General features: G+C 45.9%; 1 protein-coding gene across 9 annotated transcripts in view; it reads left to right on the top strand.

The window, feature by feature from the left end:
• The window catches only part of DCAF4 (DDB1 and CUL4 associated factor 4), a 31,559-nt gene that overhangs the window by 5,090 nt on the left and 1,211 nt on the right, over nucleotides 1–25,258 (top strand). The window contains exons 2-14 of one of the 9 annotated variants that reach the window (XR_010942054.1): nucleotides 5,741–5,837; nucleotides 7,965–8,065; nucleotides 8,464–8,621; nucleotides 9,300–9,382; nucleotides 10,559–10,661; nucleotides 12,504–12,647; nucleotides 13,537–13,600; nucleotides 18,238–18,354; nucleotides 19,439–19,537; nucleotides 19,660–19,757; nucleotides 20,870–21,043; nucleotides 21,400–21,514; nucleotides 23,393–23,637. Coding sequence is in view for 8 of the 9 variants with exons in the window: in XM_067731332.1 (XP_067587433.1) it covers nucleotides 5,749–5,837; nucleotides 7,965–8,065; nucleotides 8,464–8,621; nucleotides 9,300–9,382; nucleotides 10,559–10,661; nucleotides 12,504–12,647; nucleotides 13,537–13,600; nucleotides 18,238–18,354; nucleotides 19,439–19,537; nucleotides 19,660–19,757; nucleotides 20,870–21,043; nucleotides 21,400–21,514; nucleotides 23,393–23,586 (1,539 nt within the window). In the remaining variant the exon portion in view is untranslated. Of the gene's footprint in view, nucleotides 1–5,740; nucleotides 5,838–7,964; nucleotides 8,066–8,463; nucleotides 8,622–9,299; nucleotides 9,383–10,558; nucleotides 10,662–12,503; nucleotides 12,648–13,536; nucleotides 13,601–18,237; nucleotides 18,355–19,438; nucleotides 19,538–19,659; nucleotides 19,758–20,869; nucleotides 21,044–21,399; nucleotides 21,515–23,392; nucleotides 24,430–25,258 lie in introns of those variants that run through there. The other 8 variants (XM_067731332.1, XM_067731373.1, XM_067731364.1 and 5 more) reach the window with 8 other exon arrangements.

Here is a 25,258-nt window from a genome sequence, read left to right as displayed (position 1 = left end):
CAGTTTTAGAGCTTGAATCCATGAGTTAATTGTCATATATGATGTGAAGTAGGGATCGGGTTCATTCTTTTGCAGGTGAGTGTCCAGGTGTCCGAGCAGTTGAAAAGATTATTTTTTTCCCCACTGAATGGTCTTGGTCAAAAATCAATTGGCATAGGTATATCGGTTTATTTCTGGACTCTCAGTTCTACTCCATTGATCTATGTTGCTATCCTTGTGCCAGTACCAGTGTCTTGATTACTGTAGCATTGAAATTGGAAAGTGTGAGTCCTCCAACTTTGCTTTTTTTTCAAGATTGTTTTCACTCTTCTGTGTCCCTTGCATTTCCATATGAATTTCAGGATCAGCTTGTCGATTTCTCCAAAGATGGCAGTTGGAATTTTGATAGTGGTTGTGTTAAATCTGTACATCAATTTGTAGACCATGTTAAGTCTTCCAATCCATGACATGGATGTCTTCCCATTTATGTAGGTCCTCTGTAATTTCTTTCAACAATGTCTTGTACTTTCAGTGTACAAGTTATGCACTTATTTCTTAAGTTCATTCCTAAATACTTTATTCTTTTTGATGCTAATGTAATGTCATGCTATTGTATGGTTTTGTATTAATTTCATTTTTAGATTATTCATTGCTAGTGTATAGATGTACAATTGATTTTTTTATAAATTATTTATTTATCTTTGGCTTCGTTTGCAGTGTGCGGGCTTCTCATTGCGGTGGCTTCTCATTGTGGAGCACAGGCTCTAATCTCACGGGCTTCAGTAGCTGTGCCACTCAGGCTCAGTAGTTGTGGCTTGCGGGCCCTAGAGCGTAGGCTCAGTAGTTGTGGCGCCTGGGCTCAGTTGCTGCGCAGCATGTGGGATCTTCCCAGATCAGGGCTCGAACCTGTGTCCCCTGCATTGTTAGGCGGGTTCTTAATCACTGCACCACCAGGGAAGCCCTGATTTTTATATATTAATCTTGTATCCTGTAACCTTGCTTAAATCATTTATTAGCTCCAGTAGTTTTTGTGTGTGTGTGTGTGGATTCTTTAGGATTTTCTGTATGTATAACATCATGTCATCTGCCAATAGAAATAGTTTTACTTCTTCCTTTCCTGTTTGCATGCCTTTTATTTCTTTTTCTTGCCTAATTGCCCCTGGCTAGAACTTCTAGTACAATGTTGAATGGAAATGCTAAGAACAGACATCCTTGTCTTGTTCCTAACCTTAGGAGAAAAGCTTGCAGTCTTTCACTATTATGATGTTAGCTGTGGGGTAGATGCCCTTTATCAAGTTGCGTAAGTTACTTCTGTGCCTAGTTTTTGTCATGACAGGGTATTGGATTTTGTCTGGTGTTTTTTCTGCATCTCTTGAGAAAATCACGTGGAGGTTTTTCCCCTCATTTATTCTGTTAATATGGTGTATGGCATTGATTGGTTTTCATATGTTGAACTTGGAGTAAATCCTCCTTGGTCATGGTGTATTAGCCTTTTTATATGCATCTAGATGTGGTTTGCTAGGATTTGGTTGAGGATCTGTGGCTGTGTCCGTAAGGTAGGTTGATCTATAGTTTTCTTGTCTTGTGATACCTCTGTCTGGTTTTGGCAACAGAGGACTACTAGCTTTAGAAAGTGAGTTGGAAAATTGTAGTAAATATCTTGCATATAATTCTTACAACGTTTTGGATTATTTTCTTCATATCTATTCCCAGAAGAAGGCATGTACATTTAAATTACTTGATAATCATTGCTCAGTCATTTTCCAAAAAGTTAAATCATGTTTGTTTGTTTGAGATTAACATTGTCTTTCTAGAATAATGGTCTCTTAGAAATTATTATTCTTTATCCTTCAAGTACTTGAAAGCTTGTGTAAAAGGCAAAGCCAAGCTCAGCCTACCACAACACATTTAATGTCTGTGCCTGGCAGAGTGGCTCCAGAGGAGCTGGGATTCAACATTTCACCCAGAAAATTATAATGGAGCGCTTCCTGTCTCGAGCAGGGTTTCCTAACCTCAGCACTATTTGGGGCTGGATAATTTGTTGTAAGGTCCTGTCCTGTATTGCAGGATGGTTAGCAGCATCCCTGGCTTCTACCCACTAAATGCCATAGCAGCCCACCCTTCCCTGCCACCAAGTTGTGGCAAACAAAAATGTCCCTGGACATTGCCAGATGTCCCCTGGTGGGTGAAATTGCCCTTGGTTGAGAAACACCAATCTAAAAACTGATTGTGCTGACTTCATATTACTGTCCAATAAAATTGTCTCAATTTTGAATTTTAATCTTTGCTATATATATATATTTGGCTTTGGAGCCACATTTGTCTCACTCTGTTACCATGTGCTGGTGACTTTCAAATCTATATCTTTAGCCTCATTTTCCCTCTGAATTCCCAGACCCCTATTTACAAACATCTTGAGATTGGTTTGTTCAAAATCAGACTTACTGTCTTCATTCCCCAAACAGCTCCTCCTCCTTGTCTCTCAGGTCAGAACACTACCAGTTATTCATTTACCAGGTTTCAGCTGCTCTCTCTCCACCTCTCCCATGAAACTCACCTCCTAAATCTTTATAAATTCAGGGTTCTCTATCCCAAGTATCACTTCCATGTTGGTGGGTTCATGTAACCTGAGTTGCTACAGCAGTCCTTAACTTCCAACTTATTCCCTCCACCGCTGCCTTTCTAAAATGCAGGTTTAGTCATGTTACTCAGCGAACTTACCAAGCACCCAGAGACCTCAGCATCTGACCCTGCCTGCCTCTCTAGCCTAATCTCCCAGCGCCTGTACTTTAGGCTGTGGCCATACCAAACTGCTTGCAGGCCCCTCACTCTGCCAACCTTGCCTGACAGACTGGGTTCAAACTCACTCTCCCCTCTGGCTCTTGCATTCAGAGCCATCACTCCCTTCTCTCCCACTGCAGTGCCTGCACCTGTGCTTGTGTGAGGTGGTGGTTTAGAAATATTGTCTTTGGCCAAAACCAGCACTCACCATTTATTTCATTATTTACCATGTCCTTCTGATAGTGCAGTGCTCTACTGAGGACAGTGGTGCAAGTGGGCCAATGACCCTGCCTCCTAATGGGCGATCTGATGCCTTTGACTCGCCGTTACCTATGCTTTTCCACTATTCATGCATCATTTCATAACTAAAGCAAACTGGAATCATGTACAGAATGTGCAATCTAAATAAGTTTTCTTTTTTTGTAGAGTTGGTTGGTAATAATGATGATCTTATGTCAGTATGGCTTATTTTTCTTACCAGTTTTCTTATCACCATCCATACATACGTATTTCCCTTCCTGTGCATAGTGCCTTTAACCTGTAACGTAACTAATTAATAAATACAACTTTATTCTTTGTCTGAGGCTTAAGATAATTGATCCAAAGGGAAACCTATGCATGTGGTATTCAGGAGCCATTAAAGTGGTTGCTGAGGAAAATGAATAAAATTATTATATTTTTGGATGGGGATGGGGCAGTGGTAGAATTTCAGAGAAAGGAAATACAGATAGGTGAAAGAGCATACTAGGAACTAGGGAGAGATCATCAACTCGCTTTGGAACATGGTCTGTGAAAGTAGACAGGAGGCAGCCTTTTTATAAGAACTTGATGCTATGTTAGAAATGAAACGGTGTTTGCAGGTGAGATTGTATTAAGTATAAAATGAAGAGGATCTAGGACAGAACGCTGTTAAACACAGAGTGGGTGACCCCAGAGAAACTAGAGAAGGATGAACTTGACAAGTACGAGGAGAACCAAGAGAAAGATACTCCAGAAACCTAGGGAAGGTGAAGCTTTGTGGTGTCATGTGTTGTAGGAATAAGGGCTAAAAAGAGACCACTAACTTTGGCAAGTAGGTGATCATTAACCTCAGCAAGAGCATTTTAGCAGAACGGTGAGGATGGAGGAGGCCTGACTACAGTGAGTTGAAGAATGATTGGAAAATAAAGAAGTGGAGTGTGTACATATAGACCATGCTTCCAGAACATTTCTGTTCCTTTTGGGTTGGAAGTGGAGCACATACAAATGAAAAACCTGAGCGTGTTTATATGCTGAGATAAGGAGAGGGGGAGATTGATTAAACATATATGAACACAGATGTCTGCAGTTTGAGAAGGAAATGAGATCAACAGCCAGGAGGGATGGGTTTGCCTGGAAAAGGCACAGGGACACCTGTTTCTCCAAGACAAAAAGGAAGATGATAAGAATTAGTAAAGGCAGGCCTTTGTGGAGGGGATGAAAAAGAAGTTGGGGGTATTCGTACTGGTAACATCTCTCTTCTGGGTGAGGTAGGGAGCTATGCTGTCTACTAAGTGTGACTAGGAGGAAGTGGGAAGGGATTTTAGGAGAGTGATAACACCCTGGATTGTTGGGAGTGAATCAGACTAGGAATAAATAAAACTAGGTCAATTTAGAATGTCCCAGAAGAGGATGAAAGTGAGACATTTGTGATGACTCCAAGTCGGCATGGCTATATTGATGAGCTTTAGTAGTGCTTATTCATTCTGGCACAGGACTAGAGAGTGGCTGGTTAAACTAATCCAGGTTGTGGAGTCTGCTTCCCACTGACTCTGAAGCAGGCAAATCAAGGACTGCGTTACAGAATTCATGAAATGTTTGGTTAAGTACTATACTCATTAAATATCTCTTCCTTTGTATCGAATAGCCCCAACTCACAATCATAGGTTGACACAGAAGTCATTGGGTAAATACTGAATTCTGGAATGTAGGTCCAGACTTCTGGTGCTCTGTTTGATGCTAACAGGCACTTCCTACTCAAAAGTAGAAGTTGGAAAATAAAAGCAAATAGATTTTCTAATCTATTCTTTGGTTGCATTCAGCCCTAGAAATTTTTTTCTAATTTTGTTAACGGCATTTGAATATACTTTTAATGTGTATTCGGTAAGATGTCACAGTGTCTCCACTGAGTGGGGAAAGGATCACCAGGTGTTGGGAAAGCATGAAACTCACAGCAGCTGGTCTGTGTACTACAGTTCAGTCTCTTTAAGAATTCCTAATGTGATTCCCAGTGTTAAAACAACTGATGATTTGATGAGTAAGTGATAAATTCAGGCCATACAAGATAAGACTTGAAAAAGCCACTCAAAATAGTTATGGCAACATCAGTGTCTTTAAGACATCATTCCTTATTTCAACAAATGCATGTGCACATCCTTCCCTTTAACAGCTAGTGTACTTCAGGAAACTAAAACACTCTCTAAATCACATTGAGAAGTCACATGCCACTGGCCCCATTTAATTTGTTCACAATTTTTCCTGCTTGATACTGAAACCGAGGAAGAGGTAGTGTTCACGATTAACTATTCTCTATGAACAGGGATGTGGGTGGATCGAAAGAAAAATTATTATATGCTCTGGAGTTAATCTGGTAAGGAAAAGAAGACTAGCTTAGGAGGGTTCTCATGCCAGGCTCAGACTGTTGTTGGAAAGTACTTGTGAGTCTGTCAACACGTCACACAGTGACCTGGGGAATGGAGGTTGGCAGGTTGTCGGGCCAGGCATCAGCTGTGAGGTAAGAGGACTGCAGCCAGAGAGATGGCTACAGACGCGTTGGGTTTTATTTGTGTGTCCACCTGGTGGTAGTCCTACAGGTAAGGCTTGGTGGCGGCTTTAATGATAACCCAGGTTGGGCCATCCTTTTGCCTAGTTCTGAGCATGAAGGAACTATCAAGAAGCAAACAGAAGAGAAAGATGTGCACACATGCATTTGTATGTAATTTTCTTTCTTTTTCTCTTTTAGCAGCTGAAATGCATAAAAGCAGGGGGCAGAGTAGAAGACATGGGAGAAGGAGCCACCGACACAACCCTTGGTTCAGACAGCATGGTTCTAATGAGAGGCAAGTGCTGTTGCCCAGTGTCTTACTAGCGCTGACAGCACCTTCACACGCACATGACTCCCTGGGGGTCTCAGAAAAATGCAGGCTCTGAGGTCGGGCCGACTAGAGTCTGTGCTTCTCACATGCTCCCAAGGGGATGTCTGCTGGGGGCCAGCCTGCCTGCCACACTTTGAGTAGTGAGGAGGTAGCCACACTTGTCTTTCTTTTCATTGTGACCATGACTTCTGGCTGGAGCCTTAGCCACAGGCTTAGAAGTAAACATTATCTGATACAACTGGGGAGCTCTTTCTCCATTTTTTAGTCTTTCTTCTTCTTTTTTTTCAGCCTATGAAAGTAGCTTTCTGGAAACCTAATTTCATTAATTCAGCCTAAATCCTAAGTAAGGCTATATAATATGTAATACAATAGAGTATTTAATAAACACAAAAAGGTATAAAGAATAATACAATGAATATTAGGTACCTACCACCCAGCTTGAAAAATAAAACAGTGTATACTTAGGTGAAATCCCCATAATAAATATTTTCCACACTCTACTTATCTAATCTCAGAACATGATTCACCCCACCCCACCCCAGGAGAGGATACCTCTTCACAGTTCAGGGCTGCTGACGTGACTTCTGGCCATAGGAAGTCTTTGCACAGCCCTCTCCTCACCAAAGGAGACCCGTATGCCAATTTCAAAAGTCTTTCACACTCCAGATCTCCTTTTAAAATGGACAGATTTCTAGCTATAGGGTCAGAAGATGTCGAATGCCAGTATGCTTCTCTAGAACAGATTAACTCAAACAGAAAAAAAAAAAAGCATCAGAATGTTGTGGAAGAAACAAGGGCTTTGGAATTAGGAAGTCTGGGTTTGACGCTCTACGTTTTCCTGTGTGAAATTGGTCAAGCTATTTAATCACCCTGAGTCACTCTTCGTGTACCATACTTCTCTTGTGAGGTTCGTAATAATGTATGTAAAGGCCCATCAGGCTGCCTGTCTCTGAGTAGGCCCTGTGTATATGGTGGACCTCATTTGGTGCAGAATAATAGGGACTCTGAACCAAAGTCCCCAACATGACCCATACTGTAGAAAGATCAGGACAGGTACTCAATGTTTGTATGTTTTATGAGGAGAACCATGGATACTCTTTGGGCCCCAGGCCTTCCCTCAAGAGCGCGTCGTGCAGCAAACCGTGATCTGCACAGGGAGAGAGTCTTGATTTAGCTTGGCAGAGTCACGTGGAAGCCGGCTGGACAGCCACCTTCCGGGCTCCCTGTGGAAAGAATGTGGCAGCGGTCCTTGGGCTAGAGATGTAGACCTTTGTTATAACCCTTAATCCTCCCTCCGCTTGCTGCTGATCACACGTGAGCTTCCTCAGGAAGCTCTGGGCCGTAAAAAGGGAGAATAAATAATTTTCTCTAAAACTGTGCATAGTTAGTATTTATAGACAAAAGAGAGAGTTCTTTGATTCCTTTAACCTAGTTTTGCAGTTTGTATTCCTTTTGGTGTTATTAGGGGGCAGGGGAAGTTCGTAATTTTAAAGTGGATTTTACCAGAATTCTAAAATTAGGTCTTTTGTTCTTTCATTATATCCTTCAGCCTATAATTGCCACAGAAGCTGCTTGTAGCTTTGCAAAATGAGTATTTAAACCATGGCTCTATCCCGGTATTGCTGAGCAAATCACCTCTGTGCCCTGAACCCCAGTTTCTCCATCTGCAGGGTTGAGTAACCAAGTAAAATTTAAACTTTTGTACTGCTGAATCCAATAAAAAATGAAATTCACCTGGCCTTGTAACTGCTGTTGAGCTGACAAATGAGCCCAGCTGGTAAAATTCATATTGGCCAAGATTTCTGTTCTCATTTTCATCTGGAAAATTCCAAAAGACCTCACAAAATGCTCAAATGAGGAGATACAAAAGAGGAACTACTGTGACCTGCATCCTCTTAAGGATGAGGAACCAAAAACCGTGCCCTAACTTTGGTGTATTTGCAGTAGGTAAACTGCTTCCAAGAAAAAGAGGGGTCAGTGCTCCCCAAGTAATCGAGGGTTGGGGTGAAGGCTGTGGAACTGCAGGACCCCAGAGTCAAAGAATGACTGGGACTCATTGGCTGCAAGTTAACCCTGACTGTGTGTCAACAGGAATAATACAAGGGTACAGCAAAGCCCACAGGGTTCCAGCCACAGCGATGATGAGGCCCCGTCGACCTCCTCGAGCACAGCGGGCAGCTCTTCTGTGCCAGGTAAGGCAGCCTGCTGGACAGGGCTCCTCCGGCCCTGCCTGTGGGGAAAGAGGAAACCCAGTTGTGCCTCGTCATCTAGTTATGTCTGTTCTGGCTGCCCTTCTCCTCAGTCCTGTGTGTCTTCACTTGTGTGTGGGTACACTCCATGTGTGTCATCAGCCCATTCCTGGCTTGGAGGAAATTCTGGGAGCAAATTGAAACAAAAACCGTGATCCTGAGGCAAACAGCTCCCCACAGGACTGAACTGGGCCCGGGATGGTGACTGGCAGTGCTAGCCCACCTCCTGCCCCTCAGGAAAGACCAGCAGCTGTGAGGGGTGGTAGGCAGGCCCCTGGGCTTCTCGCTGGGTGGCTCAGTTCACGGTGTTTTAAGTTGGATTTTATTTCTTTCGACTAAAGATCTACCAGGTTATTACTTTGACCCTGAAAAGAAACGCTACTTCCGCTTGCTCCCTGGACATAACAACTGCAACCCCCTCACGAAGGAGAGCATCCGGCAGAAGGAAATGGAGAGCAAAAGGCTGCAGCTGCTAGAGGAAGAGGACAAGCAGGGAAAGGTAGGCTCCACAGCCCCAGGAGCTGCCCTGTCCCCTCCACTCCTGCCAGCATCCACCCACTGCCACAAGGAGGTGCCAATTAAACGCCCCTGTAACCCTCAGCGTAGCGCACTTTAGGAGGGTGGCGTCGAATTTTCCCTGACAGGAACCTGATGAAGAGAATAAGAACAGGCAAGAAATCTCCTCCCACCACCACCCCCCTTTTCTTATTTGCTGGGTTTCATCAGGAATTCTTACATTCTGTCCTTCCCCAGGAGACTATTGGGTAGCAGCCCAATACAGCCTCTGTAACTGTGTATTTTAAATAGAAAACCAGAGTGTGTGGTTTGGATACGAGGGTTTCTGGTACCCCTTCTGGAGATGAGATGCCAGGACATTTCCGTGATCATGGGGACAATGGAATGGAAAATCTGGGCCCCACAGTAACCGTAGGTCGAATGGAAAGGGTGTTACAGACCTGAGTGTCCAGTGCCATTCCTGCACTCACTAGCTCAATGGCCTCATCTCCTCAGGTATAAATTGATGGGGGACTTGGAGAGGTGCTGAGCAGACTTCCCATCTCACACATGCTTCCTTGTGATAGGCTTTTCCTCTTTCCAAGGAGAGGAGACTAGAATCCTAAAAACATAATTCATTATACAATAACATAAAACTTCACTGAATCTTTCTCTCTTTTAGAAAACAGCCAGGTTGGGATTTAATGCATCTTCCTTACTACAAAAAAGCAAGCTGGGTTTTCTCAACGTCACCAGTTACTGCCGGTAAGATAACGCCTCTTTGTTATGTTTTCTTCATGAATGTTCTTTTCCTATTTCTTATTTCCATGATCCAAGAATTGTCAGGATAGAGCACGTAGCTGCTCCGTGAGGAGTGTTCACAGTTGAGGAGCTTCAGCTCGACAGCCTGCTTCTGCTGCTGAAATCAGCCCTGAGAGAATCATCCTTCCTTTAGAGCCAGGGAGTGAGGAGAGGGGATCTAGGCAGAGAAATTGGGCAGAAATTTCTCAAGATGACTCCTCTTTGTTACTTGTAAATAATTTCTAGTTAAGTAGAAGGTCCTTTAACTTCATCCCGTCAGCCTTCTGCCTCTTTTTCTCCTTCTAATGAGTTGTCACCAAAAAGGGAACGTTAAATGGATGTGTACTAAACTTTAAATACTGGTGATGTCTGATACAGTTCTAACTAAAGCCCTGTGAGATAGGTTGACACTTTCCCCAGGTTCCAGAAGAAGAGACTGAGACTCAGAGTGGAATGATCTGCTCAGGGTAAAGCTAGAAAGCGGGGGGATCTGTCTGACTCACCAGCCTGAGCTCCTAACCCCTGCATTCTGCTGCCTCCCACTCTACCTGGGCCAGTGAAGAAACAACGTGGGTGTGGGTGGTCTACCCAGGGAGGCCCCCTCAGGGAAGGCCAGCCCTGCAGGCAGTGTCAGCCAGGGCAGGTAGGGCTGTGCTTGTCCTGTGTTTCTCTCCTTCTGAGAGGGAAGAGAGTTAAAGGTCTAGTTAGGAAGATCTGTTCTTCACCCTAAAACATGCTCGGTCTTTGGTGGAGAGGAAAAGGGGTAACCGGATGGGCAGCTGCATGCCTGGCTCTTCATGAACTGTGTGCCCTTCAGCAGGTGGTTTCATTTCTCAGGCACATTCTCTTCATCTCAAGAGAACGAGTTGCACTAGATGATCCAATACAAGTCCTTCTAGTTCTGACTTTCTTTGACACTGTGAATGAGCCACCCATTTCTTTGCTTTAGTTTCCCTAAGAGTTCTAAAATTGAGATTCTTTGGGGCCTTGCTCAGCTCCATTGCTGAGATTTAATATGGAGAGAGAGCTGACGAGAGAAGGTGGTCTTCAGGGTGTGGGACAGAGCAGAACCCCTGCATCTTCATGGATATCTAGGTATGATGTCCATACCTCCCCTGCTCCCCTCTTTCTCCTCTGCAGTTTAGCCCATGAGCTGCGAGTGAGCTGCATGCAGAGGAAAAAGGTCCAAATTCAGAGCTCCGATCCCTCCGCTTTGGCAAGTGACCGATTTAACCTGATACTGGTGAGTGGGAGGGACCCATCTGTAGGTTCCAGAGACATAGTTGCCATCCCCTGGACAATTTGTGGCTTTGCATTCGTTTTCATCAAGCCTGGCTGTGTAGAAGCCACTAGCCATGAAAGCAGGTTTTATGGTTTTAACAAGCACCTACCAGCTACCCATTGGCAGATGCCAAGCTGGCAAGACAGGCTGTGCTGTGACCATTGTCACCCCCACTACAGCTCTGTCATTTGACATTAGAGCCGGGGTCCACACACGCTGACAGAGAACCATCACAAAGTAACTTTCCCATGGGTATGTTGTGTACACAGTTGAAAAGTTACATGGAGGACCAGGGGCTTCTGATCCTTTCCATACTGGACAGGATTTGGTGGCCAAACCTGAAGCACCAGTGTCCTTCAGTAGCAACAGCGTATTAGTTTCTTGCTTTCTGTCCCTGACCTCAGTAACAGGGGCCTGCAGGCCATGTCTCTGGGCCTGCACATCCAGCACACCTCCACTGCATCATTTGCGGGGAGCAGAAAATGATCTCTCTGCTTCTGGTTTAGACCCGGACTGGAAGCCAGGGGGCAGAGAAATGTTGGCAGAGGAGCAGAGGGTCCACTGCAAACAGAAGTAGCCAGACCTCTCAGCTGGACTGGCAACTCCTCTCCTGGAGGCTGAGGGACAGCCAAGGAGAGTGAGAGAAGGACACAAAATAGAGAGCCTCAGCCTGGTGGTCTACTGACAGGACTGGAGGCTGAGGCTACGGAATTTACCCTTGAGGTCCTGCCCCAGGACCTCTACAACAGAGCCCTTCACGTAAGGAGTGTCAGGGGCCAGGACTCATGTTTTCTCCTGTGTTTGGGGAACAGTTTGACCTGAATCAAGTAGAATACTTTCTTGTGGTGGGTTCCCCTCAGGAGCCCCTTCCCTGGGGTTCTTCAGTAAACCGGGTGGGGACAGTGGAGATCACTGTGCACCTGCTGCTTAGCGTGGCCTGAGCACCTGTTCTTCATACTTTGTGTGCTGATGTTTGGAAGACCCTCCCCATGATCCAGAGTTACGATGACTGGATGGCTGGTGTGACCCAGAGGGGTGGGAAGGGCAGTTTGTCACCCAGGGATCAGAGTTTTCAGATCTGACTCTAGTCATTGGTAATGATTCTTCAGGAATATAGCTATTCTTGCCAAGTAAACTTGCAAAGTGAGTGTGTTTTCACCAGCACCCAAACCCATGTGTATTTGTGTGTGTTATATTTATAAATATATTTAAAAAAACACAAACATATAAAGGTTTTGCTTTGAAATAATTATTAACCACATTTTTTAAATGAAAACAGAAAATCTTAAAAATAACCCACATCCCAGTGCCATCTTTCCTATTGTAATTTTTTTCCCCCATGCGATACCTTTCTTTTTACTAGGTGATAATCACAGTGCTTATGTAATAGGAATACAATTTTGCTTTCTTCTTTTATCCCTCGGCAGTTATAATTAGCATTTTCCACATTTCTGTATGGCTTTCATGATGGCCACATGCTCTGTCACCATGTGGCTCATCTAAACTCCTCTGGGTGGACGTTAGGACTCTCCCAAACCCAGTTCTGAGAGGGGTCACTGTGCAGACTGGCCGTGCCCCCTCACTGCCTTTTTTGCTCCTGAACTGTGAGACCAGATGCCTGTCAGCTTTGCCCAGTGATGGCTACACCAAGTAGGGGCAAGTCAGGTCATTCCGCACTTCCTCATGGGCGAGAACCCCCACCTGGTGAAGACACACAAGAGCGTGGGAGCTAGGTAGACGGTCTTTCGGCAGACCGCGTGGCTCAGCCTGGGAGGCCACCCACAGTCCGCCTCCCTTCTCCAGGCGGATACCAACAGTGACCGGCTCTTCACCGTGAACGATGTCAAAGTCGGGGGCTCCAAGTATGGCATCATCAACCTGCGTGGCCTGAAGACCCCCACGCTCAGGGTGCACATGCATGAAAACCTCTACTTCACCAACCGGAAGGTACGCTGCGCTTCCCTTTAGCCATGGCAGCCTACTCTGCCATTGGATCCAGGGCACTGCAGTAATTGGCCAAATTCAGAGTAGAGGAGAGAGCTTTGTGAAGAAGGCAGGGCTCGGTTACCTCATTTTCTCAAGGGAAAAAATGGAGTTTTAGATCCTGAGAACTCATAGGGGAAGAAAAGGGCCTCATTATTTTCTCGTCTTGGAAGAGAAATGAATTTACATGGGGGAGGACTTGAAGCAGTGTTGCTTTAATTAAACTGTTGCAGGGACTTCCCTCCAGGGGGGTTAAGTTGATCCAAAGGAGCCGATGCTAAAGCACAGAGTTCCTGGGAGGTGGGCCACAGAGGGCTGGGTGGAGGGTCCTCCCAATGTATCAGAACATTATGTCAATCTTCCAGTCAGTCGTAGCCAGCACTGAAATTTATGTAAATGTAAGGAGCCTGCTATCTAGGGGGCAACTTTTAACATTGCAGTGGGTGATGGCTGCATCTGTAAGAAGCTGTGATTTTCTGTTCTGTTGAGACATGAGCCACAAGACGGACACAGGTTGAAAATGGTTTCTGGGTGAAGTGAGATCCGTTGCAGAGAGTTCATCCCTGGCCTATACCAGAGGGTATACCAGATGGCTCATTGTGATGCCCATGCTGTGCTGATGATGAAGGACTGAGGCCTGGGGGTTACTTCTTCCCTTTCCCCTCAAGGTTCTGCACGGTGGGGCAGGGAGCTTCCTTGTTCTCAGAATGCTCGTTCCAGTCCCTATTCAAGGAGTGAGACCTGAAGAAAGCAGTCAGTCACATTACTGTTCTATAAGAAAGTATTTGTCTGTTTCTCTCCATAAGTTGGCATCAAACCAATCTTTCCATCTGGCTGTGTGTTTCCTCACCAGGTGAACGCTGTGAGCTGGGCCTCGCTGAATCACCTGGATTCCCACATTCTGTATCTTTTGGCAGGTGAAGAGGTTTGGTGGGCCGGCCATGCCCTGATGTAGACCAGGGCATCTGTGGGGTTTGTGAGATGGTGTTTTAGTGTCCAGAGGTCTAGGCCATTCTGCACGAATGTCTCACCTTGTAGGAAAGAGCAATGCACCCACTAGAAAACAAGGATTCCCATGGAGCACAGAGAAGTAGCTGAGGTCCTGGAATGACGTCAGTGTTACCAGGTGCCAGACACTGTTCTGGAACTTGAGAGTTGGTGCTTTAGCAGAGGAACAAAGCAGAAAGGAATAGTAAAGCCTTGAAAAGGAACCCCAAATCCTCCTGAGGCAGAGGAGGAGGAGCCTCCCAAGGCAGGGAGGCTGAGGGCACACACCAGAGAAGGGTGTTCCTTTGACATCGGACTGGGGCTGTGGGCTCTGGGCCTAGGTTCCCTGCCCAGAGATGGCCTTCTTTAGAGCACTCTTCATTCTAGTCTCTTCCTTCCCTACCCAGAGAGCCATCTGGGCTTTGTAGGAGCACACAGTACAGTGTCAGGGTAGCTGGGATCCCTGGGGTCTCTTTTTTTTTTTTAACTTTATTTTTATTAGGATATGATCTGGCAGCATCCCTTTATTTATTTATTTATTGCAGTATGCAGGCCTCTCACTGTTGTGGCTCTCCCATTGCGGAGCACAGGCTCCGGATGCGCAGGCTCAGCGGCCATGGCTCACAGGCCCAGCCGCTCCGCGGCATGTGGGATCTTCCCGGACTGGGGCATGAACCCGTGTCCCCTGCATCGGCAGGCGGACTCTCAACCACTGCGCCACCAGGGAAGCCCCCTGGGGTCTCTTGATGATGCAGAGGACAGCTGTCCATTGTGTCCTTCATGGAATGATACTGTTTGACCCAAAGCCAAAGCCACATGTTAATGAGTCTTGTTGTGGTTCATTTCCATAATAAATGAGTTCGCTCACATAAATGAAACTATGTGACCACTTGTCATACCTAATGCCAGCTTCAGAGTTGTCATAAGGTTAACTGGTTAACATCTGTGAATACACTTAGCACAGTGCTTGGCCATGTCATGAGTCCTCAACAGATGATGCCTGAATTGGAATCTGTTGGTTTGGGTTTTTTTTTTTTTTTTTGCGAGAGGGTTGTTTGTTTGTTATTTTATTTATTTGGCTGCCCTGGGTCTTAGTTGCGGCACGTGGGATCCTTTTTTTCTTTCTTTCTTTTTTTTTTAAGTTGTGGCATGTGGGCTCTTAGTTGCCGCATGCAGGATCTAGTTCCCTGACCAGGGATCGAACCCAGGTCCCCTGCATTGAGAGCACGGAGTCTTAACCACTGGACCACCAGGGAAGTCCCTCAAAGGGTTTTAAAGCCTAAAGCACATTAGAGATCTGATTATAACTTTTATGTAAGACAAACACAAAACTGTGTGTTCTGTAAATTGAAAGTTTTCTGTGGCTTTCATTTGGTGGGGTTTGTGGGGTGACGGGACCACCTGTTACTGTCTTGACCTTACCAGAGGGCAGAAGAGATCAAGCCTTAAAAGAGAGAAAACAAGAACCTCGCTCTCATTTCTGATCTTCAGACAATATGGCATTTATCCATGCTTCTCTTTGTGAGGATAAAAATCCATATATAGGGGCTTCCCTGGTGGCACAGTGGTTGAGAGTCCGCCTGCCGATGCAGGGGACACGGGTTCGTGTCTCAGTCCGGGAAGATCCCACATGCTGCGGAGCGGCTGCGCCCGTGAGCCATGGCCGCTGAGCCTGAGCATCCGGAGCCGTGCTCCGCAACGGGAGAGGCCACAACAGTGAGAGGCCCGCGTACCGCAAAAAAAAAAAAAAGGAAAAAAAAATCCATATATAGGCATACCTCAGAGATAGACAGATACAGATATAGATGTAAGAGTTATGTTTACACTATATTGTAGTCTGTTAAGTGTGCAGTAGCATCATGTTTGAAAAACAATGTACATACCTTAACTTAAAAATATTTTGTTGCTAAAAAATACTAATCATCTGAGCCTTCAACAAGTCATAATCTTTTTGCAATAGTAACATCAAAGATCACTGATCACAGATCACCATTAACAAAATAGTAATGAAAAAGTTTGAAATATTGTGAGAATTACCAAAATGTGACACAAAATGATCAAATGCCACTGGGAAAATAGCACCAGTGGACTTGTTCAACACCAGGTTGCCACAAATCTTCAATTTGAAGAAAAAAAACAACACCACCACTATCTGTGAAGGGCAGCAAAGGAAAGCACAGTGAAAGGAACGAGTGTGGTCTATTGTGGTTTGATCAGCGGCTTGCCCTCTGGTGGTCATTTCCGGTAATCTTCAGGCTTTTGTGCACCTGATGCTTCTGCTGAAGGTCTTAAACTTTCTTCCTTTACAAAAATGACACATGGTTCAGACCTGCACTCTGCGCTTTTCCCCAAAGAGTGGTGGGAGGTTAGACTGAACTTTTTCTACACTTAGCAGGTTCTTCATTGACCTGTGGCCTTTTAAAGGATTAGCTCTATGATACTGGCCCTGTAAGTGTGATACAAAGATTGAGTGTAACCTGGGTTTCAGCCATAGTAACATGGGTAAGTGCACATGGGTAAGGACTTTCTCCCACATCCTTGCCCTACAAACGTAGAAGGAAAAGAGATTTATCTCCGAAGGAATTGAGCTGCCCAGATACAGTGTTCTCATTTATAGTGTCAGCAGCCTCTATACTAGAGATATTTAACATGGGGCTTACCACCCAAGGCAACACGATACCCACACAACACACATTCAGATGGTCGAGATCGTTGCCTGATTGCTTGGCAAAGATGTACATTTTCAGTGAGGTGTGTGTGTTGATTCCACCAGCATCTATTGGGCATCTAGAATCCCTGTGCAAGGTGCTGGAGCTGGGCACCTCAGCAGGTGGTCAGTCTTTGCAGTGATGTCAGTGGGGAATTGTAGGGTGCAGGGATTGGGGTGGCCTTCCTGGTGGTGGTTCCCACATGGGAAGGAGGGCATGGAGCTCCCATTAGAAGAGTGAGAAGAAAGCTTGGCACATTTGGCAGCAATAAGTGGTTTGGTATCGGTGACGTCTCTGGCTAGGTAGTGCCTTGCAAAACCAAATCCTTGGGGCTGTGGGATGCCCCTGGAGGACTGTAGTCATAGATTCATTTCTCATATAGCAGTGAAGGTGGTAGGCTGGTGAGGGTGAGACCTCGGATGGAAGGCTGTTGCAAGACTAAAGATGGTGGTGGAGAGGGTGTGAACTGATGAGCAGGAATGGAGGAGAGACACGAGTTTAAGAGGCTTAGGACCTAGACCAGGGAATCTTGGTGATAGGAGAAGGTCCAAGGATGGAACGCCAGGAGAGTGGTTGTGGAGGCCAAGAAGGAGTGTATAGGTAGAAATTGTGCTGCATGGCCCGGGGTAGGACTGGAAATCCTTCATCACATTTAGTATTAGGAGCTCACTGGAGATCTTGGGGAGAACATTTCACTGGAAAGGTGAGGGTCTGACCTGGATTTTAGTGGGTTGAAGAGTAAAAGAAAGGCGAGGAAGTGGGGATAAACACAGGCTCCTCTTGAAGCTCTGAAGGGAAAGGGAAAGGAAACAAATCAATCAGAAGACAGTCCGATAGAAAAGCAGGCAAAGGATATAAAGAGGCAGTTCACAGTAAGGGAAACGCAAATAACTATAATCAGATGTAGTTCAGAGAAATGCAAGTTAAAAGGAGATATTTTATGCCCATTCAGATAAACACGATTTTTAAGGTCTGATAGTGCCAAGTTTTGGCCTAGGTGGAGAATGGGGGGAAATGCTGGTATAAGTAAATGATACAGCCACTTCAAGTTGGAGATGCGTGTACTTTACAACCCCCCAGTTCCACTCTAGGTATAGCAGTGTTTTCAAACTGTGAGTCATGACCTATCCTATAAACTGTGGCCCAGGAAATCAACTTATTGAGCAGCTTTTTTTTTTTAATGAAATAGGTTAGAAAATATCAGTTTCATATTTAGTAAGTGTAAATATTTTATGAAACTTTTGTGTCAAATGTTTGTGTGTATATAGCACACTGTGGTGAAAAATGAAATTCTTAACCACAGATGTAAGAAACTGTCTTAGAGAAGCCTCCCATACATGGGAGTGGGAGACAGGAGGATAGGAAGAGAGGCTCATTTCAGCAGCAGAGGGGGAAAAAAAAAAACGAAAACCATCTCAGTGCTCATCAGCAGGAGACTGGATAAATAAATTGTGGTCTGTTCATACAAAGGAATGCTCTGTGGTGAAAACAATTGAACTGGAGTTACAAATATGAATACAGTTGCATCTAGGAGACAATGCAGGTGGCGCTGTTGTAGGAGATTCTGTGTGATGCCATTTACATGCGTTTTAAAATCAAACACATAAATGTGTTCTTTATATTGTTGACGGACAAATATGTAGTGGAAATATTAAGGCCTAGAACTCAGACCAGTTTTAGAATAGCGATTCTCTCTCAGTGGAGGAAAGTTAAAAGGGGGCCTTTAACTGTATCTGTGACATTTTCTTCCTTTTAAAAAATCTGAAACTAAATATGGAAAATGTAAACATGTTAAATGTGGATGATGGGTATTATTATACCTTTTTCGAAGGGTACTGATGCCCCTTCTCCTCCCAGAGGAGACTTGTACTTGGCTGTCCTTAACGGCTTTTCCAGGCTGTGCCTCATGGGAATTGCAGAGACTCCAGGCTGTGCCACCCTGCTCCCAGCGTCATTGTTTGTCAGTAGTCATCCAGGTACAAGGGGTCCTTTTCCTTTGGATAAGGAGGTGCTAAGGGACATCTTAGTCCTTTTCCTCCCAGGAGCTGCAGCCAACAGCAGCATAAGCTCCATGGTGATGGCTTGGACAGGAGGGGTGGGAACCATGGGCTGGTGAGCCCAAGTCGGAGCTCACAGGGTGGGGACAGTCTGCAGAGCACCTGGGAGGATTTCTTAAACCTGACCCAGGATTTGTACTAGAAGCATGTGCATCTTCACCTATCCCCTCCTTTTGGGTCATTTCAGCAGCCGGAACAGTTAAAAGTGTGTGTAACCAGTACAAGAGATGAAAATATTTATTGGGGCTGCCTATATAGATCGCCCAGAGAGCATCTGTTAAGCTCCTACTGTATGGCAGGTTCTGTCAGGGATACTTACATTCTGTCTGGCTGAAGGCAGTCCAACTGCCTGGCAGCGTTCTGGATATTAAGTTTTCAGTCTTTCAGAGAATTAGGATCAATTAGACAAGGATCAGGCCTCTAAGAGTGCAGGCTTCAGGCAGACCTGACATGAATCCCAGCTGTGCCCCTTACCAGTTTGAACAGATCGCTTAAGCTCTCTAAAGTAAATACCTGCCCCCTCAGGTAACATGGAGGATTAAATGATTTAACGCGCACTTACCCTGGTGCCTGGCATTTCATCATACAGCAAGCTTATGAGGTGGGAGTAAATATTATCACCATTTTACAGATGAGGAGACTGAGGTAAAAAGAAGTTCGGAATTTCCCTTACAAAACCAAAAGATGGTGTGAGAAGTCAGGATAGTGGTTCCCTTTAGGGAGGAGTGAGGAGGGTAGTAATTGGGAGGGGACAGGAAGGGTACCAGGGTACTAGAATGTTCTATTTCTTAACCTGGGTAGTGGTTACATAGCTATACTTCACATAGTATACGTTAGAGTGTATACTATGATTTGTACCCTTAATGTATGTTTTATCAATTTAAAGAAATTATTTTTGAAAAAAGTTTGAGACCACATAGCTGGAATTGAAACCCTTCTATCTGACACCATACTGCCTCCCTGATAGCTGTTAGTCTTTCTAACACTACTACTGTCCCCTCAGCAGGAGACCGGCCTGGCATGCTCTGCAGTTTCCGGATCCCCGGGGCCTGGTCCTGTGCGTGGTCCCTGAACATCCAGGCAAATAACTGCTTTAGTACAGGTGAGCTACGGCTGCCTCCCCAGGTGCCCAGGGTAAAGGATTTCACAGACCCTAACCCCCTGTCCACAGTCCCTCTCCCCACACCTCGAGTGACACTGTCCGCCCATCTCCGTCTCTGTCAGGCTTGTCTCGGCGAGTCCTGGTGACCAGCGTGGTGACGGGACACCGGCAGTCATTTGGGACCAGCAGTGACGTCTTGGCCCAGCAGTTTGCTGTTATGGTTGGTTGGATTGGGAAGGGCCTGATAGAAAGTTTCCCAAGAGTGGACATTTTGCTGGATTGGAATGGGATTCCCCTGTGTGGAGTCTAGTCCTCCTCCCTCTTTTACAGGGAGAGGAGGGCACCAGAAGTGATTAACAGGTTACGTGGTGAATAAGTCAGCGCTGAATGAAATTTGGCTGATCCGGAAGGGCGTGGCTCAGCTGCCTTTAAACAACTTATGAATTGTTAGCAATTCTTGAGCACTTGGATTAGCCAGCAGGACAGTAAAACTTTTTAATGTATAAATGAAGTATGTCCCAATTCATAACACTTTTATCTGCAGCTGTCAAGTTACACATTTTATAAATTTAAAAATCAAAATTCTAGTCATTACTACGTTTCAAAGACTTGACCTGTAGAAAATGCCACCTTTCGGGCTTCCGTGGTGGCGCAGTGGTTGAGAGTCTGCCTGCTGATGCGGGGGACGCGGGTTTGTGTCCCGGTCTGGGAGGATCCCACATGCCGCGGAGCGGCTGCGCCCGTGAGCCATGGCCGCTGGGCCTGCGCGTCCGGAGCCTGTGCTCCGCAGCGGGAGAGGCCACAGCAGTGAGAGGCCGGCGTACCGCAAAAAAAAAAAAAAAAAAATGCCAAAAAAAAAAAAAAAAAGCCACCTTTCTTTAAAAGGGTGGAAGATGTGCCGACCTGCTTTGGGCAATAAGCACAGAATTCATTATTCAGGTTTCTTCAGCCATCTTCCCACTCAGTCTGGGACCCCATGTCTTACCTGGATTTCTGATCTCTCTTACTCCACTCTCATCACCCAGCTTCTCACTAACGATCTGGGAGGAGTGAGGGCACACCCTCACTTCACAGGGAGGGGTTCAGGGTGAGGCCTTAGGGGCCAGTTGGCAGCCAGCGGGGAGGACACTGGAGGGACTCATGGTGTCCAGTTCTTGACCCTTTGATAAGGAGCCCTTCCATCTCCACTGAGGCTCAAACCCTAACCAAGCTGCTCCACGCATACCTCTGACCTAGGGGCTGGGATAGGGGAGGGGAGGCAGGGGTGTATTCTGGAGGGCACACCCCTCCCAGCCTTGGGAGGGAGGTACTGAGCAGGCCCCCTTTCCGCAGGCTCCTTTGCTGTTTAATGGCTGTCGTTCCGGCGAAATCTTTGCCATTGATCTCCGTTGTCGAAATCAGGGCAAGGGCTGGAAAGCCACCCGCCTGTTACATGACTCAGCAGTTACCTCTGTGCAAATCCTGCAAGAGGAGCAATGCCTGATGGCATCCGACATGGCTGGAACGGTACGGATACCACTGACTTTCTCCAGCCGCTGGAGCTGGCTCTGGGTGGGGGGAGGGGCTCTGCAGGAGAGACCCTCACGTCAGATGGTGGCCGGGGAAAGGCATCTGGAGACCAGGGGAGTTGGGAGTTGTGTGGGGCAGCTGCTTTGCTGCCCGCTGGGAGCCGAATCTGGTCTAAACAGACGTGAAACTGGTCATGGTGCTTTTGATGGACTCTGTGGCTCGGGGGTTTGAGACATATTTTCTAACTTGAAGAGGTCTTTGGAGACCACCTCGCCCTCTCTGGCTTCGTGCCTGGGCTTCACCAGTGTACCTGTTGGACCCTCCCTAACCGCCCCTTGTGCTTCTTCCCACAGATCAAGCTGTGGGACCTGAGGACCACTAAGTGTATTAGGCAGTACGAAGGGCACGTGAACGAGTATGCCCACCTGCCCCTGCACGTGCATGAGGAAGAAGGAATCGTGGTGGCAGGTACCTGGGGAGGAGGAGATCATCCCATCAAACACTGTCCCTTAGGAGCGCCAGCAACTTAAGCAGATAAGGGAGAAATTACTCTAAAACGAAACTGAATAAAGGGGATTTTGGACAGTTGGGGTCAGGGAGTTAAGATGGGATGTAGAGTTGGACATTAGTAAGCAACAGTTTTAACACTCACCAGGTGGATAGCCCTGTGTCCCCACGTGACTGGGCAAATGTCACTTCAGTTACAGATGAGTGAGGAGCAATAAAACAGTGGTTTAGGAGACCTGGGTGTGGAGTTTAAGCCTATTCACCAGGTCAGCATTCAGTGTGACCCTCAATCCCATCTTGCAGCTGTCCTGTCGAAAAGCTTGAGCTCCCTGTTCTTTGTGCTCCCGTTTCCACCAGAGGATGCTAAGAAAAGAGATGGAGGTCATTGTAAAGGAACCTGGTTCCTTTAACACCACTGCTGTGAACCCATGATTTGTAGAATAGAAGCAGAGCTTTCTAGCACCAAACCCCCTTGAAAGGAGTTAACAAGTTGATCACAGATTATATGATTATTTGGCAGTTTGACAAACGAAATAGTAGGCCCTTGGCATTAAGGAATATGTTTCCAGTCTTCACAGATGTCAAATTTTCTAATATTCCTATGGAAAGTATTTATTTGCGATGAAACTTTCTGTGGCTAAGAAGCATCACTTGGCTAGAACTTCCTTAGACTTGTTTACTACTGTCACCACCACCAGTAATTAGCTTCCTTAAGTCTGTTTTCCACAAATTTTCATCTCCAGAGAGTTTCTGTGTTCTGGACAGTAGAAAAGATATGAGCCTTGTTGAGAGGCAGATGTGGGGAGTGGGCTGGCTGCAGTAATCCTTGAATTGTACAACCTGAATGAACTACAGCTAAGGTCATAGAGTCAACTCATATGGTCAAAAGCACACTAAAATCCATGCTGCCTAAGGTCTGCCCTTCTCGCCCTGAAGATCTCCAGTAGCACATATTTCCTATCTGAGTTGCTGTAACCAGTGGTGTCAGGTATCAGATTCCTCTCAACTATGAAGCCTGAAAGACTATGAAGTCTTATGAACTGAATCATTAAACCAGAAAATGCTCTGGGGAGAGTTGTCACCTGATTTGTCCCCAGGATGTAATGAAGTTATGAGATCTTCCTGGTTACTCTCTCATAAAAAGGAAATCAGCTGCATGTCATCTAGAACAGGTGGCCTGGGCTCCCTCTTGAATAGCCCTTGTGACCAAGAAAAGCAGAATGGGTCACCTGATAGCCAAGATGCCCCGTGAACACCCCAGGGTGTCACAGCCAGCCAGTGCATCTTGTCACTTTGAACACCTGCAATCAGTGGTTCTAGAGCACCAGGGCAACCTGTAACTTTAATTTTCTTTTTCTTATTCATTCATTCATTCATTTATGGCTGCGTTGGGTCTTCGTTGCTGTGCACAGGCTTTCTCTAGTTGCGGCGGGTGGGGGCTACTCTTCATTGCGGTGCGTGGGCTTATCATTGTGGTGACTTCTCTTGTTGTGGAGCACAGGCTCTAGGCACGCAGGCTTCAATAGTTGTAGCAGGCTCAGTAGTTGTGGCGCACGGACTTAGCTGCTCCACGGCATGTGGGATCTTCCTGGACCAGGGCTTGAACCCGTGTCCCCTGCATTGGCAGGTGGATTCTTAACCATTGCACCACCAGGGAAGTCCTGTAACTTTAATTTTCAAAAGGGACATCTTATCAGTAGAAATAATTTCCATTTGTGAGTTTGTTTGGCTCATGTGAAATCACCTTTAGCCCTTAGGAATCATAGAAGCCAGGGCCACAGGTACACAGGCTCTCTGCATTCTCTCACTAACTTGCCGCGTGTCTTCCCTCTTTCTTAGTGGGCCAGGACTGCTACACGAGAATCTGGAGCCTCCATGATGCCCAGCTGCTCAGAACCATACCCTCCCCACACCCCACTTCCAAGGCCGACATTCCCAGTGTGGCCTTCTCTTCTCGGCTTGGGGGCTTCCGGGGAGCGCCAGGGCTGCTCATGGCCATCCGACAGGACCTTTACTGCTTCTCCTACAGCTAATTCTGCAGGTTGCAGCCTGGAGAGCCGTGGATGTGACTCAGGGGAGCATAGGTAGCCATATTTTTGCCACAATTGCCATTTTCAGTGAGGGCATTTCAGATGGATGCCCTTGTGTATGCATATCCCATCCGTCCAGCTGCCGGGGAAAAGGTGCTATATGTTACGTGGAGACACTTCAGTTATTTCAGTTAAGTTGTGGGTTCAAGAAGCTTAAAAGTCCTTTTCATAAAAGGTACCTATTTCCTTGTTGAATTCCTTAGAATAGTTCCTTCACCTTTTTTTTTTAACAAAAAATACTTTTCTAAGGGCTGAAGATTGACAATAACTAAAGCTGCTGCTTTCACCAAAAGCCCTTTCAAGAAGCCTAATGATGAAACTGGGTGAGACTGTTGACAGTCAGTGCCTGGGTCCCAGAAAGACATGCATCTATACTTGAGAAAGCCAGCTGGAGAGAAGGGGGAGTCATTTATCTGAGTCTCTAGAGATTTTACGGCTGAGTTGGGAATCATTAAATTAGCCTTCTCAAACTCACTCGATAACCAGTGTCAGATCTCTGGGATTCTCATTCATTACCATGTATAGGCATTGTAAGGAAAGATGGATCCTTTTAGATGCTAGACAGGCCTTAGCATGCATATGTTGAAGTACCTTCCAGAATGTTAGGTACAGCAGCTCCTGTTTCTATCATGGTGACCTGAATGTCAGATTCAAGGGCCCCATCTCGAAGAAAATTGGCTTTGACTTTTGTAATCTAGGAGAAGCAGTTTGTGAGATGTTTATACAACGCGTTAATACAAAGAGCCTTTCTACCAAACAATAAACTAGAACGTAGAAAGAACCAGACATGGCATGTTGCTTCTGTTAATGGTTTAGAAGATTGTGATGCTTGGCTGCTGTAGCATCAGACCAACATCTGCTCAAACCCAGTGTGAGGAAGAAACTGAGACCAGTTTTTATGGCTCTGCTGGGAAGCTTCCACTTGCTCCTGTGCCCCAAGAAGCTATGGACTACCTCAGCAGGCTCCCTGGCCCAGGGTGGGTTCAGCCTATGGGGTGTAGCAGCAGGAAAGCAGAAGGCAGAAGACTGAGGGATTGTTAGTTCCCTGACTCCCCTTCTGCTGGAGTGTGGTGGGCTGTGGTTGTGTTCCTCTACCCAAGTCTACAGCTTCTGCTGGAACACAGCTCTCTGGATTCCAATAACTTCTCTCCATTTGTCCCTTCAGACCTACAGCTGATAATTGCATCTCACTGTTGCTAGCCCAGGGTGCTTCACCAGTTGAACTCTCTTCAGCTACCCCCTTGAGTGTTATGCATCTGTGTCCTGCCAGAACCCTACTAGGTACAGAGAGAGCAATCCAGAAAACAAGAGAGTTATCAGATTGGTCATCTGGTAGATGAGCAATATGTGACAACAAATACTTTTAGTGCCTTAGGTTTTATAAATAACTTTCCTCCACCTTAGCTGACTTGATCCTTAAAACAACGTATGAAGGAGGTAGGACAGTAGTAATAACATAAAAACTATAAGCATCATTTTCTGGGCACAGAGAAATTGAATGACTTGCCTCCACGCAGACCTGTTAAGTGGAGAGCTGGGACTTGGAACCAGAAGAGATCACGTTCTCTACTTTCCACACTCCTCTATTTGCTAACAGTACTTGTGTATCACACAC

Source organism: Pseudorca crassidens, chromosome 1 (assembly GCF_039906515.1).
Source record: "Pseudorca crassidens isolate mPseCra1 chromosome 1, mPseCra1.hap1, whole genome shotgun sequence".
NCBI lineage: Eukaryota > Metazoa > Chordata > Mammalia > Artiodactyla > Delphinidae > Pseudorca > Pseudorca crassidens.
Note: the sequence above shows the minus strand (reverse complement) of the source record. Positions and strands in the feature narration are given on the sequence as shown.